Source organism: Poecilia reticulata, linkage group LG17 (genome assembly GCF_000633615.1).
Source record: "Poecilia reticulata strain Guanapo linkage group LG17, Guppy_female_1.0+MT, whole genome shotgun sequence".
NCBI classification, from domain to species: domain Eukaryota; kingdom Metazoa; phylum Chordata; class Actinopteri; order Cyprinodontiformes; family Poeciliidae; genus Poecilia; species Poecilia reticulata.
Window position 1 is genome coordinate 29,229,130 of NC_024347.1, and position 17,805 is coordinate 29,246,934.

The following is a 17,805-nucleotide window of genomic DNA, read 5'->3' on the forward strand; positions in this document are numbered from 1 at the left end:
TCATCATATTACCACCAATAATTTCCAATTGTATGATGTGATGGACCATGATTGTGAAGTGAAAGGTAAACAAGGTGTTCTATCATGTTTAGGGCACCAGCACTAACTTAAAGTTAGAGTAAGATAATGCTAATGAGCTAAAACAACACTAATTAATAAGAAAGTACCAAACCCTAAAAAACTCCTGTTTTTATAGTTCAAACACCAGATAAACCTCAACATGCACCAGTTCGCAGAGGAAACCATCTTAGCACTAAAACAGGAGTCTTCCATATCTCGGCTTTTTGGGGTTCAGCCAATCGGCATCAAGAAAATGAAAGGGGCTCCAGGATTGGCTGCTTTGCGAAACGTCAACCAAGGTCAAGTAGCATTGCTGCTACGTATTAAAGCTTCCTTTCTTCAAATATTTACAAAAGAATCCAAAAATACACATTATCAGCGAATAATTTAGAGTTATGCTAAAAAAAAAAGTTGAACAGCTGATATTCCACTGTAACAAAATGTGCAGAGTTCACCAGGTGTGAACATTTTGTTAAGGTACTATACAGCAAAAATAAATGAGCAGTAATATGAACACATCCCAGCATTCAACACAATCTGTAATGATAATTTCAGAGTTAAAAGTGGATCTAGACGTATAAAAGAAGGATGAATTTGTCCAAAGTGTTGTTATTAACACAGATGTAAAGAAAAGGAAATATTTAAATATCACATCAGATGTTTTGAGTCTGTTTTCCCTGAGAAATAACATTATTCTCATGTGTGACGTCACAAACTGGAGCGTTTCGATCAAACAGGAAGCCGGCTCACTGTTAAACCTGCATTTACACACTGTACACAGGGACATAAATACCAGTTCCCAACCAACACTCCCAGTTAACACCAATAAACATCAAAGCCCGAACAGTAAGCCCACCCAGCTCCCTCATGAAAGCAGGTCCACTCACTTTTATTAGAAAGCTCGACTGCAAACAGCTAAAAATAACCTGGAGGGAGGCTGCTGCCAAACGGAGACCTTCAAAACGTCCTGATGGGTTTTAACAGCATGTTTTTGAAAAAACAACAGGAAAATGGCCAGTTTATGATTCTGAGCCGGAAAGTGGAAAGAACATCAGTTTGACACAAGGCTGCACCGATTGAACGGGTTCACTCTGTAATTCAGATTTCAACTTGGAAACTACAAATTAAAATGAACTTTTTGGGTTCATCAAAATCTTTGGTGTCATTTAAGTTTAATCTGATATAAATAAGTTCTTTCAGGAGGAATGGGCCAAAGTTTAAGTGAACGCTTGCAAGAAGACTGACATTCTGGGATTAAATCAGACTAAAATGTTCCTGTGTTATCTCACTAAGGATTAGACTAAAATATTCTTAAATTTTTATGGTCTGTTCCCACTTGATAGTCCAGTAGGTTCGGTTCGACTGGGGACCAACTTTGCCAAATTTGATGCATTTTCAGCTGCTGCGATTCTCTTTCTCGCTACACTGAGTCAAACGAACCAAATTAATTGAAAAGCTGTTCCCCTCCTTGACTGTGGGGGCGCTGCAGCAGGAACCGCTGAAGGAACAACATGAAAACCTCAGAAAAAGACACTGAACGCAACTTCTTTCTTCACAAAATCTAAACAAAATTGTAGTGGCAGATTTCAGCGGTTGGAGGATTTCTTTTTTGACTGCTAGGCTAGCACTAGCAGCCATTTTTCCTGCTAGTGCTAGCCTAGCATGTTTATTTTGGTTGTATTTACCCAGAATGCCCTGAGCTGTAGTCTGCTTCCTGCTTTAGAAGCGGTCTCCGGTCCACTTGGTGTTCACATTGGCACTCGAACCGCACCAGAGTTCACTTCAACCGAACCGAAACCGAGTTTTTAGGCAGATCAGAGTTTGATTGCATATCATGGTAATCCTACATCAGTTCTTCTGTTTCTTTTTGTGCATCTGCTCTGCCTTCTCAGCTTGTAGCTGAAAGGTCCTACACAAATAAACATGAATTGAATTAATAAACTGAGCCTTCTGCACTGTTTGATTACCAGGATCAACAGGAGTTGATGTTTGTTTGGGTTTAAATTACTTTTGTTTGCAAAAATCCCAGGTCAGAATTTGAACTCATGACCACAGAAAATACAAATATGTTTTTGGTAATAAAGTTACACGAAAATGGCTAAGAGTCATTAGGCCTGTTGCAACAAGCAAAAAAAATCAATTAATCACATGATAAACATGATAAATTAAAGCATTTGTATGAGTTATCAGTTTTCTCTTTTCTCAAAAACTGGCTGAAAAATATTTTCAATGTCTTAACTAGTCCTTTTTTTAATGTCAATTCTAATTTTACTTGTTGTTTTTGTTTATTTCAATTGGATATTAAAAAGGTCTCTAATTTAACAGTGTGGTTTCCAGAATTAAACTGTATAAATACAAATTTTACAGCAATTATACCCAAAATTTGGTAAAAAATACAGTAAAATCTGTACCTGTACGTTAAAATTCTGGTATTTTACCGTAAATTGGAGAAGTTTTATTTTACAGACCAGTGTTAAATTTTATTAGAATTTAATGTTTCTTGATCTTTGAAAAAGCTCTTGCATTATTTTGCTTTCACCAAATATATTACTTGACAATTTATCGCAATAATTTCTGAGGCAATTTGTCGTCCAGCAGAGTTTATGTGGGCTTGTGCGTGAATGAATAAAATATACGATTTAAATTTGCTTCATTTTAGCCGATTTCATTTCTGCAGGAATTCATCAAAAACTCACAAAATATGACAAAAACTTAAAATCTGAAACCTCCTACAGGATGAGTCAGGAAGCCTTGACGGCGTCACCTGTCTTGTGGCGGTGATGATGGCGGTGGTGGCGGAGGTGGTGCTGGGCGGAGATGTGGACGTGTTGGGCCAGGACGTCGGCCAGCCGGCCCGCGGCCGCCCCGCTGCCCCCGCTGCGGGTGGAGGAGGAGGAGGAGGCGGTGGAGGAGGTGGTGGTGGTGGAGGAGTGGACCGCCCGGCTGATCCACTGCTCCATGTTGATGCTCCCCTCCCTGCTGGACGACGTTCCTCCGCCTCCTCCGCCGTCCTCTTCCTCTCCGTCTCCTACGTCCTCGTCGCCCTGACCTTCGCCCTCCGATCCAGAGGAAGAGTCTGAGGAAGAAACCAAGACGAGAGACAATCAGAGAAGCTAATGCTAATCCACTGCGTTTGATTTTAACAACCTTTTTAAGTCTGATAAAAACTCACAAGTCTGAGATAATGAAAGAAAATTATAAAAGTGCATTTTTATTGAATAATTTAAATCTCTACCCTCATATTTTATTGAGGCTAAAATACAGAATCACAGTTTTATGGAGAAGCATGTTCATTGTGTCTAAATCTGTCTGTAAACATGTCATATTTGTACATTTTAAAGGATTCAAATGGAGAATCTTCCAGAATAAACTTCCTTCTGTTACACTGCAAAAACTCAAAATATTACCAAGGTCTCGTTCCTAGTGGAAATTTCTTAATACACTTGAAAAAAGACAAAACTAACTTACAAGTAACATTTCAGAAAGATACAAGAGCTTGTTTTAAGTGACATATTAATTAATATTAATAGAAAAAGTACTTGTTCCAAAAACAAAATGGAAGCTGCATGGAGGGAATAATTCAGTCTAATATTAAAATATTAATATTTAAAAGTTTATATTAATGCCACTCTGTCTTCCAAAACCGACTGCAGTAGATCCTGAGGATCATTTTCACACCTATAGAGTAAAAATCATTACAAATAATCGTTTTGAATCAAATATCGTTGTTGAATCGAATCATGAAAAAGTAAAATATTCCCACTAAAAGCACATAACATATAACCTTCTGCCTGAAAAAGTCCTGTTTTATGCTGATTTACACAAACAGGCAATGAGTTTGAATTGTAATATGAAAGTAGGAAAAAGGAGGAACGAGCTGGATATGAAGTCATTGAGATATTAAAGTGTTTAAATATGTTATAACTGATGTTATTTGGCATGACGAGCCAATTAAAAACATCTGCAGCACTAATGAGAGCGTAAATATTTGCCCTTAAAGGAAAAGGATCAATACGTTTCACTGGGACCGTCTCTGCTTTTAACAGATCCAGGAAGCCTGCAGTCGATTTTGGCAGCTGAAACAATCTCCTCCTTTTTTAAATTATAGTTAAAAAAAAAAAACACTAAAATACGACCCGAGGGCCTTTGGATCATCTCCATTTGGCCTTGGAAAACCTCAAACGAGAACAAAGAAACTTTAAATAAATAAACCAGCAGAATATTAATGAATCTTGAGGTAAATAAAAGCTGATGATCTCCAACGAGAACCAGAACGAGCCTCAGGTTTTCTTCACCAGGTTTAACGACCAGAAGATGCTTTTCAAAAAACAAACTGCAAACCTGTTTTCTGCAGTAAAGAAATGCTCTGAGCCTTCCTGTTACCTGCCGTTGCTATAAAAATGCTTCATATAGCAAATGAGACTTAAAAGAAACCTGACTTTGTAATGCAACGCCCTGAAACTTTCCCAACATGGCTCCTCTATTAACCCTTTAATGACGTTCTTACCAGCGTTTCACTAAGAAGCAGCTCCAATAATGAGCTACATGAGTTACACCAAGTGTTGGCTAATTGCTGCTGGCTAGTCTGAAGGAGCTCAGTAGGGGAGGAGCTGTGCCGAGAAGGCGGAGCTAGGTCCATCCAGGTGTGTTGGACAGCTGAATGGTTGCCATGGAGATTTAAAAATTTCTCAAACATGAATGAAAGAATCAAGGCAACACTCCAGGTTTGTTTTGGATGAGAGAATGACGTTATGACATGTTATAAAGATAAAATAAAGTAATAGTATTACAGCTGTGTTTCCATCCACTTGTTGAGTGAATTTTGAGCAAAACATTTTAGGTTTTTGCAAAATAGGGAACTTATTTGGTAAATGTTTCCATCTCGCCTTTAGCGCATAAACTTTTTTTTTTTTTTTTACTCCACCTAAAAAACTTTTTTTGTGTGAAATTGAGATCATTTTGAATTTCTATCAACCTTTTCAAATGCGATACTTCAAAATGCGCTACGTTTTGACAAAAAAGTGTTTTATTTACATATTCGAACAATCTTTGTTTGCATTACAGCAATCAATCAATTTTACTGATCATCGCTAATCATGTTTCCACTGATAATCATTTATTTATTTTGGTCTGACTTTGAGGTAGGAGGTCCTCCTAACCATCACCCTAATGTTTATTTCCCTCCCTTGATTGTCAGATTCAGGTTGGGCCACTCCCAAAACAACAACCATGTGAGCTTTGAGCCTAAGGCTGTGAATTATTTTGGGTAGTTGAGTTTTACCTGGTGGTGTGTAGGCGTCCATGGAGGTCTGGACCACCAGCGACCGGCGCTTTGACGGCATCGGCACCGCCATTTTTCTTTCCTTATGCTTCGCCAGGGCCGCCTGCACGGCCTCTGTGTGCACATCTGGAAACACATTCACAATAATTTGGTTTTACAGTGAAGGGGACAAGCAGAGGAAGTAAACATCTGGCAGCTTTAGTGGGCAAAATGGACACAGATTTTTCAAGATTTCTGATATTAATTTTAATATTTCAGAGTTTTTCTTGCACATTTACAGCTTTTTGAGCTTAGAAATGTCCTAGTTTATTCTAAACAACTTTTGAAGATTAATTGGAAAATTTCTAGGGGGGGGTGGGGGGGTTCTTGCCAATTTACTAATTTTTGAACTCAGAAATTTCTTTTTTTTTCTTCTTTTTTTTTTTTAGAAAATCTCATATTAATTTTAAAATTTCAGAGCATTTTTCTTTCACATTTTTACTTTTGGAGCTCAGAAATGTCCATTTTTAAAATTCTGATATTAATCTCAATATTTTAGTTTTCTTTAAAATTTACAACTTTCAAAGTTCTTTCAAGAAAATTTCTAAGGTTAAACTGAAATTTTCAGATGTTTTTTATAGCAAACTTAAAAATTTTCCAACTCAGAAATGTATTTTTGTTTTGAAAGAATATTTCTGAGATTTTTTTTTAAGCTTAAAAATGTTCTAGTTTTTTCTAAGGAAGCTTTTAAGATTCTTCTCAACATTTGAGATTTTTCTTGCACATTTCCAACTTTGTGAGCTCAGAAATTTCAGTTTTCTATCTACAATGACCCTAACATGTCATCCAAACAGCAGATTTGAAAAAACAATGACATATATGAAAGCTAAAAGAAGAAAAACAGAGTATTGCTCTGTTAAAATGAGAATGTTTAACATGGAAACGTGCGATAATTTACCAACCACAAAGGATCTAAAGCAAAATTCCCCAACAACATTCACTTGAAGTTCACTGCAAAACATTTAAATGTTATTTTCCAGGCAGAGTAAATATAAAAGACTTCCAGCTTTCTGCAGGAATCACCAGCGGGTTTCTGATCCAGCCTTTATGAAACAGCGTTCCTTTTACAATCAACACCATGTTCCCATTTTCTCACATCCAGTTTCGTACACAACCATCCCCCGGCTGACGGCAGCTCCCATGAGGCCTGGTGCTTTCCAACCAGATTAAGTTCAGGCAGAAGTAGACGAGGATGTTTTGTAAATTAGTGTTTCTAGCAGCAGCGAGATGAAGCGTTCTGATTTAGCCACAGCCGGGTTTGTTTGAGAGGAGCCTGTTGTCTGCAGAAGGCAAACACGACGACAGACAGACGATACAGAGACTGTTTGCTCCATAATGACATAAGTGAGACATTAGTCAGGATGAATGCAGCTCTCAGATGTGTGTTTACTTGGCGTGTGTGTGTGTGTGTGTGTGTGTGTTTTTGTAGGGGAAGGGAGGTAATTTCAATCTCAATTGAACTTTTATTGTCTTGTTGTTGACTGAGGTTGACTGCAGAGTGCGTAGAAGTGAGTTTGTTGTCAAAAACGTCCCAGTGGATTTTCCCTTTCCATATGATACCTAAAAGACTTTTGTCCCCAATTAAGATCGAGATTAAACTCATCTTTAGCATCTAAGCTCAAAATAAGAGTATTGCAGGTATTTCATAAAAGCCAAAAACATCACCAGCTCCAATTTACCCCATTAATTTGAATGAGATTCACTGACAGATCTACAGCTTCTAAAAACAACCCAAGTGCTTAAATAAATAAAAGACCCAACTGATTTTTGGCAATTAGTTCATGTATTTTGGTGTTTAATGATGTAAAGCCCCCCGGAAAACGTCCCAGTTAAACGACGTTTAACTACAGTTCTACGGGGTTTAGAGTCCCAGTTGACGGAGTTTCAACTAAAAACCTAGAGGTTGGAGTCCTTGTCAAATGGTGTTTTTGACTAAAGTCTCTGAGGGTTAGAATCCCAGTTAAACGACGTTTAACTGAAGTCCTAAAGGGGTTTTAATGTTTTGGGTTTTTTAAATTTTTTTTATCTCTTTCTCACTGTTTATTTAATGTCACATGCTGTTTTTATTTTAATTATGTGAAGCACTTTGAAATGCCTTGCTGCTGAAATGTGCTATACAAATAAAATTTGATTGATTGATTGATTGATTGATTGATTGATTGATTGATTGATTGATAGAACATGAGTCGTTTCAAAAACCTCTGGAATGTGACGTTACCTAGCAACCAGTCATCATGGAAAAATAATATAATCATTTATAAAGATATTTTCACCCTGTGGTTTGTACTATAAAGTACCTATTTTTTCATTTAATTTAACCAAATGCAAATCGCTGAATTTTCACATTTTCCCATTCAAATGCTTGGAAGCGAAGCCGGTGATGCAGCGGCGACCTGAGCCTCACCTGGGATTGCGCAACCTCTCGCTAACTGCACCGGTTGCCATTCTATGACAGCATGCTCCTCCTGTCTGTACGTCGCCAATAAAACAGTTAAAAACATTTAATGTATGAACTGATTTTCTATAATTTAGGTTATGTATTTAACGTACTGTGTTTTTATTGTTACCAACTGTGTGTGTAACGTGTTTCATGCGCTGAGGAGTGATCAGAAACGGCAGAGAACAGATACGAGGTCAGGAAGGCAGTTCTCGTGCCTCATGGCAGGGGGCGCTCATGAAACCAGACATTGTGACTCCGCAACTGCAGAGTAAGAGACGGTAACAGCGATCTAGCCATACAGAAGCTTCGCTGACACAGAGAGCGAGAAAGACGTGGTTTTGAGTTGTACTTTAACGGTTTCTCCCTTTGCTGTTAAGCACAGCACGAAATTAATAATATCTACATGTCTAAGTTTGATTGAGATAAAGGAATCATTCTGCGGCGGCAGCATCACATGTTAAAGAATAGTCTTTTTGCCCTCCAGCAATGTAAGCGAAATTTCCTTATGTAAACAATAACATGCAGGGGGTCTAGATTTGTAAATCCGATTATAATTAAGTCGGTGCCTCACCAGCTATGAACCTCACCGCACGTCACTGCTAGCAACCTATGGCCTATACAAAACATGCTCAAAACATTCCGAACTCCTTTCAGAATCAAAAGAGCCTCTTGTCACTTTAAACCCACACAACACAAAGTTTACACTCGCAAGTGAAAATGGCTGTGAACCAACGCGCAATTATACAGCTCTGCATCTTCGAAAAGCAACCTTAGAGCCTCCTGCACCAACAAGAATGTGTTTTTCAGTAGCCATTGTACAGCGTGTCCGACACAGCGCTTACAGCAGTAAAACCAGCTGGCCAAACATACTGGAGCTCAGCTTGGGTTGCTAGGTAACGGGCCTGGCCATAAAATAATAACTTGTTGCAATAAACATCTGGGTGTTTTTTTTTTTAGAAGCAGTATAAACCCAAAAGGAAGCATAAAAACGTGAAAAATTAGAATTTTGCATAATAGGTTCCCTTTAGAAAAGGTCATATTATCAGATCATTAAACGGTTACTCCATTTTCAATCATTGTGTTAGTGGATCTATGAATGTCAGACCAACTGGGTTTGTTTGATAATTGAACAGCAACCAATGAAATAACTCATCTGAAAGCAGCAGCAGTCCAGATGTTGATCTACCTGATCTGTAGCGCTCATCCCTGGAGCCCGACGACCGCCGGCGGTTGTAGCGGGACGAGGAGGAGGGGGTGACCGGTGTTCTCCTCTCCTGGCCCATGGAGGGATCCATTCCTGGAGGAGTCGGGTGTGATAAATGAACATTATTAAAATTTACAGATTCATTTGGCAAATTTTAGACTCTGAAAAGTGGAAATACGAAAAAAAAAAACAAAGTATTAGTGCAATACAGGGTTACGGTTTAACCAGTCTCTGTTGGTGTCAGGGTGGAAACTTTCTGATCCACAATTAATCATTAGAGGAACTATTAATAGTCCTCTGAAACCCACAAGAAACGCAACAGCTCCAGAAAACCAAACTATGATTATATCAAACAAATTAATGTCCAGTCAGTTATAAAAACACAACAGTATTTTATTATTGTTTATTTTAGTGGTGATACGCTCAAACATTTTGTTTAAGCATCCACAGATGTAGAAATAACTCCTCTGCAGACACCAATCAATAAGTCCGATTATAACCACCCAACTGCAGCTGACAGCTACCACTTCTCCACAGCCGCTGATGATCTACGACCATCCGTCCGCGCCTCACACTTCCACCCTCGTCCGTCTTCATTAAAAGCTCTCAGAGCGCCTCGGAGAGCCGCTGCTGCTCAGGAGAGAAGCTAAAAGTTGATTAGCCAAGCGTTTAATGACTACCAGGCAGCAGAGGAATCAGTCTGGGAAACTCCTCGCTCTCTTGTTTCCTCTGGGGAGTCTGGATGGATGGATGGATTCCCCTCTTCTCCAGAGTCAGAGTAGCTGCCCTCAGTTTTCCTTATCCAAGCAGACTGCTAAGGTCTACACAAAATACTTTCAATGCATTATTTGCACAAAACCATTCTTAAATGATGACGTTTCAGTGTGCTCAGTCACTTGTCACTTTAACTCCAAATGAGCTGCTGCTGGCCACGTCCCCCCAACTCAACATTTGAGTGCGAGTGTAAACAGATGCATCTTTGAAAAGCAGACGTGGAGCCTCCTGCACAATCAACAAGAATGCAGCAAGGAGTTTCTGGATGTTGAGTCAACAACAAAACACTTATCTTTTCCAGCAGCCATTGTATAGCGCATACAGCAGTAAAACCAGCTCACTAAATGGGCTGGAGCTATGCTTGGGTTGCTAGGTAACGGCACGTTGCTGACCAAATGTGATTTAAAAATCATAAGGCTTTTGAAATGGCTCATATTCCAGACACCAAAAACATGAATGTAATTCCAAAAAAACTTCTTTTTTTTTAAGCACTTCAGCTGTTTTTAGAAGGAGTGGAAACTGTTGAGTTCTTGACGTATGAGGTTACAGAAGAGTCAGTGAGTTGAATTCATGAATTCCATTTATTAATACCAAAAAGTACCAAAATGGTCCATTTAAAAATGTCACCTTTAAGAGGCTGAACAGTTTCCCATTCGCTTTGTTAGCCTCTTTGTAGCTGCACCCCAAAGAGGGCGTTACCTAGCTCCTAGTATACTGTAGTCTTAGCTTTGAGGGCATTTCCTAACATGTCATTTCATTTACCTTTAGCTTAGCTTTACCTTAGCAACTAGCGAACAGAGATAGAAGGAAAACACAATTATTCTCAACAAAACCCAAGTACAAAAACATGCAAAAAGTGAATTTTGTATAATATATCCTTTTTAAATATCGAATAGCAGTTAAATATATCCTGGTCCACTGATCTTGTTATTTTTTCTGTGTAGTTGGAGTAGAGCCATCATGACTCAAAGGTTTGTAAATCTAACAAAGCCAAAGAATTTCCAGTGAATAGAAGTCAGACACCTGATCACAGCTCATTACATTTATGACATCTGGTCTCTGTGGCACCTGAATGCATGATGCAGGGAAAAATCCCCAGCTGTCACACAGGTGACATTCTTTTCATACCACCACAGCTGCTGGGAAGTACAAGGAAGTAGTTCACTTGCTGCTATTAGTGTTTATGACAAAGAGTTAAGTGGCCAAAAATAAACCTTCCAAGATGTGATGATGTACCTTCTAAGCAATCAAAAATAAAAAAGCATCCAGAGTAGTGGTGGTTCAATTAGTCACAATTAATCATGATTAATCGATTGCTAAAATAATTGTCAACTAATTTAGTAATTGATTAATTGCTAACTGGAGTATACAGACTTTGCCATGTTTAGCTGAAGATTCATCCCTGGCTTCAAACTAAAGCTGTGTTACTGCATTTTAGACAATAAAATGTTTGGATGCGATTTTTTATTAGCAGTAGACAAGAAAAAAGTAGCTTCCAGTGTCATTGTGGTAACTTTTCCACAGGCCTTTATTTCATCTGGACTGAAACACGTTTCTAGAGTTTATGAAGCTGGAGTGGCTGCATTATTCATGTTTGAATAATGAAAGGAATACCGAACAGCAACCTGAATGATTCATTAGTTCACTGAACACAAACACACGGCCTGTTCAGAAAGACAGAACAGTTTGTTAATGTTCTTCCAGGTAAAATTAATACTGCAGTCATGGCCAAATGTGTTGACCCCAATACAATGTAAAGTAGTTTTACCTTTTTATTCATTTACTTTATATATTCCTACGATGTACTTAAGGATATTTTGAAATGTTTTTGTTTTGCAAATTAAAGGACTTTCCAGACATCAAGTTCTGGACCAAATCCAGACTGATGAACTGTTCTGATCCGATAGATTTGCATAAGTTTAAATTTTTCTGTCTGTCTTGAATCACAACCTGAAAATTTTATCATATTTCAAGGAGCTGAAACTGCTTTTTGATGCTACATTCAATGTACTAGTTTTGAACTGTTATTATAGTATAATAATGAATCTCTCCTGTTATAAACTACGTGATCTTTATAGCTATTTACAAGGAAACATTTTTATTTAGAAGGAAAAGAGGCGCTGATAGAGAAGTTAATACTCTTTACTGCATATCTTTGTGTGTGTGAATGTTTCTATCTCAGCATGTAGATACTAAAGGAAACATTTAACTTTTGACAAATGCAGAAAAAAATATGAAGTGTTAAAATAAAGAATAACTATAATTTTCTGCTGCAGTCCAAGTCTTTTATTTTGAAAATTATGAGGAAAAATAGCAACAGTTACAGAAAAACAAAAAAGTGATAACAGCAGTCAAAAAAGCAATAAATAAATTTTTTAAAAGCCTACAGTATGCCAAGCAGAAAAAGAGTTGTGTAGTTTTATTGCAATAGTTTGAAATATTTTCCATTTTATGAAGTAAAAACATAAAAAATTAATGTCAAAGTGTGAAATTAAAAATTCACCACAAGAGGCAAAATGACATATAAGAGTCATTGATGAAATACAGAATGTGAAGTTGCTTCCTGTCACCAATACACTGACTTACTTACATACACCACTTACTGGTCACGTCCCAGTTTGAGTTCTGAAAGCCTAAACATCCCACTCTACTCTAGTTTGCAGATCTCCACAGTTGCTCCATCTGAGAGCCAGAGTCCAACGTAGAGCGGCTCGGTGAATGTGGTCTCGACTCTGTGCAGGAGCGTCATGGTTTTAAAGACGCTGTAGAAAGCCAGAATACCTGCTCTGTGATCCAGGTACACTCCCACTCTGGAGGACCATGTGCCTGGGATGGGAGTCTTGTTGTTGTTGTGTCTGAACTCGCAGCTGTTCTGAAAACAATCAAGACCCCAAGAGGTGCTGTTTTGTCCAAACATGCAGTCGCTGAAGGTCCCTGCTCTACTGATGCCTTTGTAAGCCATCGCCACCATGACTCCCTTCCCGCTCCTCTCCACTTCCAGGTAGCAGCGGCCACTAAGGCTCTGTTGACTCAGGACCTGCCAGGTGTAAATAAACCTGTCTGGGTGGTTGGGATAATCTTGTTCTTCGCTTACAAATGTTACTTTTCTGTTCTCCTTAGTTAGCAACAGTTTTGGGAATGCGGTGTCTGGATTCAGTGTGATTTGGCAGGCATGTTCCAGGAAGTTTTCTCTAGTTCTTAAAACATTTCCTTTGCCTCTTACAGGGACAGGAAGAGGCAGAGGTCTGTCAGGTAAAACATCAGGTTTATTATTTGGTGGTATAACATCAGGATTTTCATATCCCCTTTCAGGGAAGAAGTTTTTCTTTGGTTCAAACGTAACCATTTTCTCAGCAAAGTTTTCACTGCTGGATAAGTCTTCTGACTTTTGTTTGGGATGTCTGAAGCTACCACTGGGGTCAGGAAGCTTGGGTTTTAAATAGCTTGGTCTGGAAGGTGTGGTACTATCAAGGTTCTGCAAGAGTTTGGCTTGCATAAACTGAGTGGTGGTCTGTCTAACTGCTGGTTTGGACATTTCTACAGTGTGATAGAAATCAGGTCTGCGCTTCCTGGTGTCCTCTTCAGATTTTGGTTCAGACATATTAGGCAAAGCCGTAGCACCAGTAATTGCAAGCAGAATCTTTTCACATTCTTCATCGAGAACCTTGTGCAGTCTCTTTTTGGCCTCTGAAACAGTGGCAGGAACTCGATCAAAGTTACGCTGGTGGCGGATCCTGATGGTTGGCTGTTCTCTAGGAACACTCAGACGAGACAATGACGGAAACTTCAACAAAAAATTAGCATGGTCTTCTGTACGAGACAGTTTGTCCAGTTCAATATCTTTCCTTTTCAACTCCATAATCTCCTCCTCCACTTTACTCCGAACTTTTCTGAAGCGACCCAGTTCAATGCTCTGTTGAGAATTCATCTTGTCCCTCATAAGAGAGAGTTTTTCCTCTATTGTCTCAATGAGTCCTGTAAAAACCACATCAGTAGTAGTCAGTGCTCTATCAGCAGCATGACTTACTGCATCTTCCTCCTGCTGAAAAGTCTTCACATCTTTCTTCTTCTCTACGATCCTCAGCTGGATCTTTTGCCGAACCGTCTGAAGCTCCTTCTGTCTCTCCGTCCTTTCAGCTTCCATTGAGACTTTGTTGTGGCCTTTGTGGCCGTCCTTGGAGCAGAGATAACAGATGCAACGCTGATCGGTCTTGCAGAACATCTTCATCACTTCTTGATGCACAGGACAGATGCTCTCCTCGAGACTTGCGGTTGGTTCCACCAACTTGTGCTTCCTTAAAGGAGGCACCTCGTTGTGCGGCTGGAGATGTGTGGCGCAGTAGGAAGCCATACATTGCAGGCAGGACTTTACAGCTTTCACCTTCCTCTCAGAGCAAAAATCACAAGTTACGTCTATGAATTCAGCTTCACGGTACAGATCTGGAACCTCAGGTTGGACTTCGGTCTTCTTCAATTGTTCGACTACAAGTGCTATCACGCTGTTTTTAACCAAGGTGGGCCTTGATATGAAGAACTCTTTGCATTGAGGGCAGCTGTAGATGCCTGACCGTGCTTCATTGTCCAAGCGTTTGTTGATGCAGATCATGCAGAAGATGTGACCACAAGGTACGGTCACTGGATTTCTGAGCAGATTGGTGCAGAGAGAGCAGCAGAACTTCTCTCGATCCAGTTGAATCCCTTGAGCCATTATTTTCTCTGTCGGACGCAGTGAGAAGAAATGACTAAAGCTGCTCTACTTCATCAGGATATATACAGCTTGGATGGCATTTCAAGCTCTACCTCATTCCAGAAGCAGGAGTGGCTTCAAGACAGAGTTCCTGTAAGGCTTGACTGTAAGAGCTTGGGACTTTACCAGAATGGGAAGAAAATGCCAGTCATGTTGACAAGTGATTGTTGTTGGACGAAAACAAATAAACAATTATAAAAGAAAAAACTGGATGATCTTTAAGTGAAGCAGAATTATGAACATATGAGTGTGGAAGTGAGATAACATTTATCTGGATTTTTCAACATTTTAAGGTCATGTAAGCATCAAGAGAATATTCTGTTTCATAAAGAATACCAAGGAAGATGGTATGTAAATATACTATTGTGGCCTCTAAGAACCATTTGTTGCAACAGACCAACTCCAACGTCACAGCAATAACAATGGAGGTAGGCGTTCTTCCTGTAGTGAGTCGTTGTTGCTCTGACCATCCCTGTCGCTGTGACACTTCACCCGCCTTGCCTACTGTTGGTGGTCAGAGGGCTTGGTGGAGATGGTACATGGCAGCTTCACGTCTGTCAGACTGCCGCAGGGATGTGGCTACGATCCAGTAGGAATGTAGCTGGTGAACACAGCCTAGCAGCCATGTAGACATGGAATGTGCCGCGGACTGGAATTAGAGCAGGAAACCAGTGTGGTGCTCATGTCCTCTAAGATCATGGTACATACAATTATAACATATTTTTAAAACTCCCTGACAAAGAGAAAACCCACAGCATCATACTGGCTAGTTTTTTTCCCCCCACAATAGTCTTCTGTATTCTGTGTAATTTTGATTTTTTCAAAGACTATGCTTCTGAAATTAAAATGTTAGAGCTGAACCGGAAAGGGTTTTTTAGAAGAGGCCATCTTTCATGACTCAAAGAAATCAAATCACCTAATCTAGCTCGCTCTGCCTTCCATCTTGACTCTATGCTGCCCGTTAGTGACAGAAACATCCACACATTGAATATCTTTAATTTACACCATGAGAAATATTTTTGTCTTTCTCGAGATGAGTTCAAATATCTCCACCCTTCCTAAAACAGAACCAGAATCACCTTCCAGGTGGACCTGTCCTTCTTTTTTATCATTGTTTTTGTATTCACCAACTTTAATCCTTCTTTAGGGCCATCAAGCAAGTTGACCCAGATAATCAGGAGTCATGGATTCATGGTAATCTGCAGGGGGTCGCATGCCGTCTCCTTGATCTACCCTTTCCCTCTTCTTGTGAGAAATTGAAGCTTACAGTATTTGGAAAATCACAGGTAGGAGTTTAATTTCCAAAAAAGCTCTTGCTAGTGAGATTCTTGCGAGTCATTCAGCTATTTCTCAGTCTTTAAGAGATGCATGTTCAGTACACAGCCATCAGGCTTCTGCTATGGTAAATGGCCCAAACTTGTGTAGCACTGTTTCTGTCATTTTGAACACTCAAAGCACTTTACATTTAAGTCACATTTGCCCATTCGCACTCACGTTTATATACCAATATGCAGATTGGTGGGCAACATGTGACAGAAGGAAGCTGGAATTTAACCCACAACCTCCCGACTTACAAGACGACCCACTGAGCCATGGTTGACCCTCTTCTGATGCCTTCTATGTTCTGCAGGATGAGCCACCCAGAGAACATTACCTAAGGTTGAGAAAAGCTTATTTTCAGAGGCATAAAGATGACCACATCTTTAAGTCTTTGTTAATTAACAACATCTATAAACCGTCCTGCAGTGCATGGCATTGCAGGACGAGGAACCTTACCATGACACAGGTTCGTAGACTTGATCAGTTTGTATGGGACATGTGCCCATCCAGGGATAGGAAGAGAAGACAAAGTCACAGTGTTGAACATTTAGAGAACAGACAAAAGAGAAGGCATCAAATCCAGTTGCCCAGTCCTTTGAAAGAACCAGCGGATTGCTAACTGGTGGTAACCAAACCCAAGTCATCAGATTAAAAACAAAAACCTTTCCACAATGCAAAACCAATAGATAATATTAATAAAGGTTGGAACAACCCTGACCCCTTTCCTCACTGGCCTGCTTCTTCCTAAAGGAACTCTAGATCCATACAGAAATAAGTCTATATCCAGGTTTTATTCAGCATTCTGCAGAAGGAATCTTTTAAGAAACAGACATCGTCTCTGGTTGTCATTTCCTGAGGAAGAAGACATGTGACCCATGCTGAGAAGATTATTCTGGGAACAACATTTCTCACCAGAACGGCTAAAGTTCCCTCGTTCATTTTAAGTTCCCATCAGGACTACTAAAGTAAGAGATTGTGTCTGGGCAGAGATAAAATAGCTCAGTGAAAACTGTGTTTTTCATTATGATTTTGCATTGACGATGCTTAAACTTGTTCCAAATGGAGCAAGCCTCAACAGTACGCTCAAACTGAAGCTATAAATGACTCAAACTGTTCAAACTTCATTCCGATAAGTGGTTTGTTCATTCATATTCCTGTAAGGTAAGCTCGACTGCTTCACTGTGGAGGAATTACCTCCACACTAAGTTATTTAAAAGCATCCGTTCCAGAATTCCCAAACAGACTGCATTCACCTGCAGCGCTCACTCATAAACAATATATTTTTTTATTCATGGGATTTTGTCTCAAAAAGATTGTGTAAAAAATAGCAGAATATGTTCTAAATATTCATAAAAGGATGCAAACTAAATCGATTGTGTCTATTATGCAGGTCATTTTGCTGATTCAATCCTGTTTGCGTCTTGTTTGTAGATCAAGTTTGCACGTGCAATCAAGCTGCACCTGTTTTTATACTAGCAAACTTTTTAAAGATCAGGCCCCGAAAGTATAGAGCTGACAATTCTCTGTAAAAAGGAAGGGAATGTCTGAGTGACTGTTACTGGAGGACAAGAAAATGTATTACATGCCTCAAAAGGAATGTGATACTCAAGTTCCTCCTATCAAAAGTCAACAACAGACAAAAAACAAATTACACATCAACTGTAATGTGCAAAAGTTTTGGGCCATCTTTAATGTCTCAGAATTTTTGAATTCTAATGTAAAAGAACAGTTTATAAATGCTCTCCCAGATCAAATTAATACTTAACAGTTATGGCCAAACTATTACTGGTAAGTATATTTAACAATTTTATGCGCAGTTGGTAGAGCTGTTGCCTTGCAGCACAAAGGTTCTGGGTTCGATTCCCGGCCCCGGTCTTTCTGCATGGAGTTTGCATGTTCTCCCTGTGCATGGTGGGTTTTCTCCGGGTACTCCGGTTTCC

General features: G+C 39.4%; 2 protein-coding genes across 10 annotated transcripts in view; both read right to left on the reverse strand.

Moving 5' to 3' along the window:
• LOC103479974 (disco-interacting protein 2 homolog C) overlaps positions 1-17,805 on the reverse strand; it is a 171,182-nt gene that overhangs the window by 47,015 nt on the left and 106,362 nt on the right. For all 9 annotated transcript variants that reach the window (XM_017309912.1, XM_017309911.1, XM_017309917.1 and 6 more), the window contains exons 3-5: positions 9,007-9,117; positions 5,342-5,467; positions 2,825-3,136 (exon numbers count right to left, since the gene is read on the reverse strand). In XM_017309912.1, coding sequence (XP_017165401.1) covers positions 2,825-3,136; positions 5,342-5,467; positions 9,007-9,117 — 549 coding nt within the window. The remainder of the gene's footprint in view (positions 1-2,824; positions 3,137-5,341; positions 5,468-9,006; positions 9,118-17,805) is intronic.
• Positions 12,150-14,555, reverse strand: LOC103479973 (tripartite motif-containing protein 16-like). Its single transcript, XM_008434691.2, has one exon. It carries the CDS (start codon positions 14,504-14,506, stop codon positions 12,446-12,448), a length of 2,061 nt encoding a protein of 686 aa, XP_008432913.1. The 5' UTR covers positions 14,507-14,555; the 3' UTR covers positions 12,150-12,445.

Bases quoted from the DNA above. Each gene is read 5' to 3' on its own strand.
- LOC103479973 (XM_008434691.2), bottom strand. From the start codon at position 14,506: ATGGCTCAAGGGATTCAACTGGATCGAGAGAAGTTCTGCTGCTCTCTC.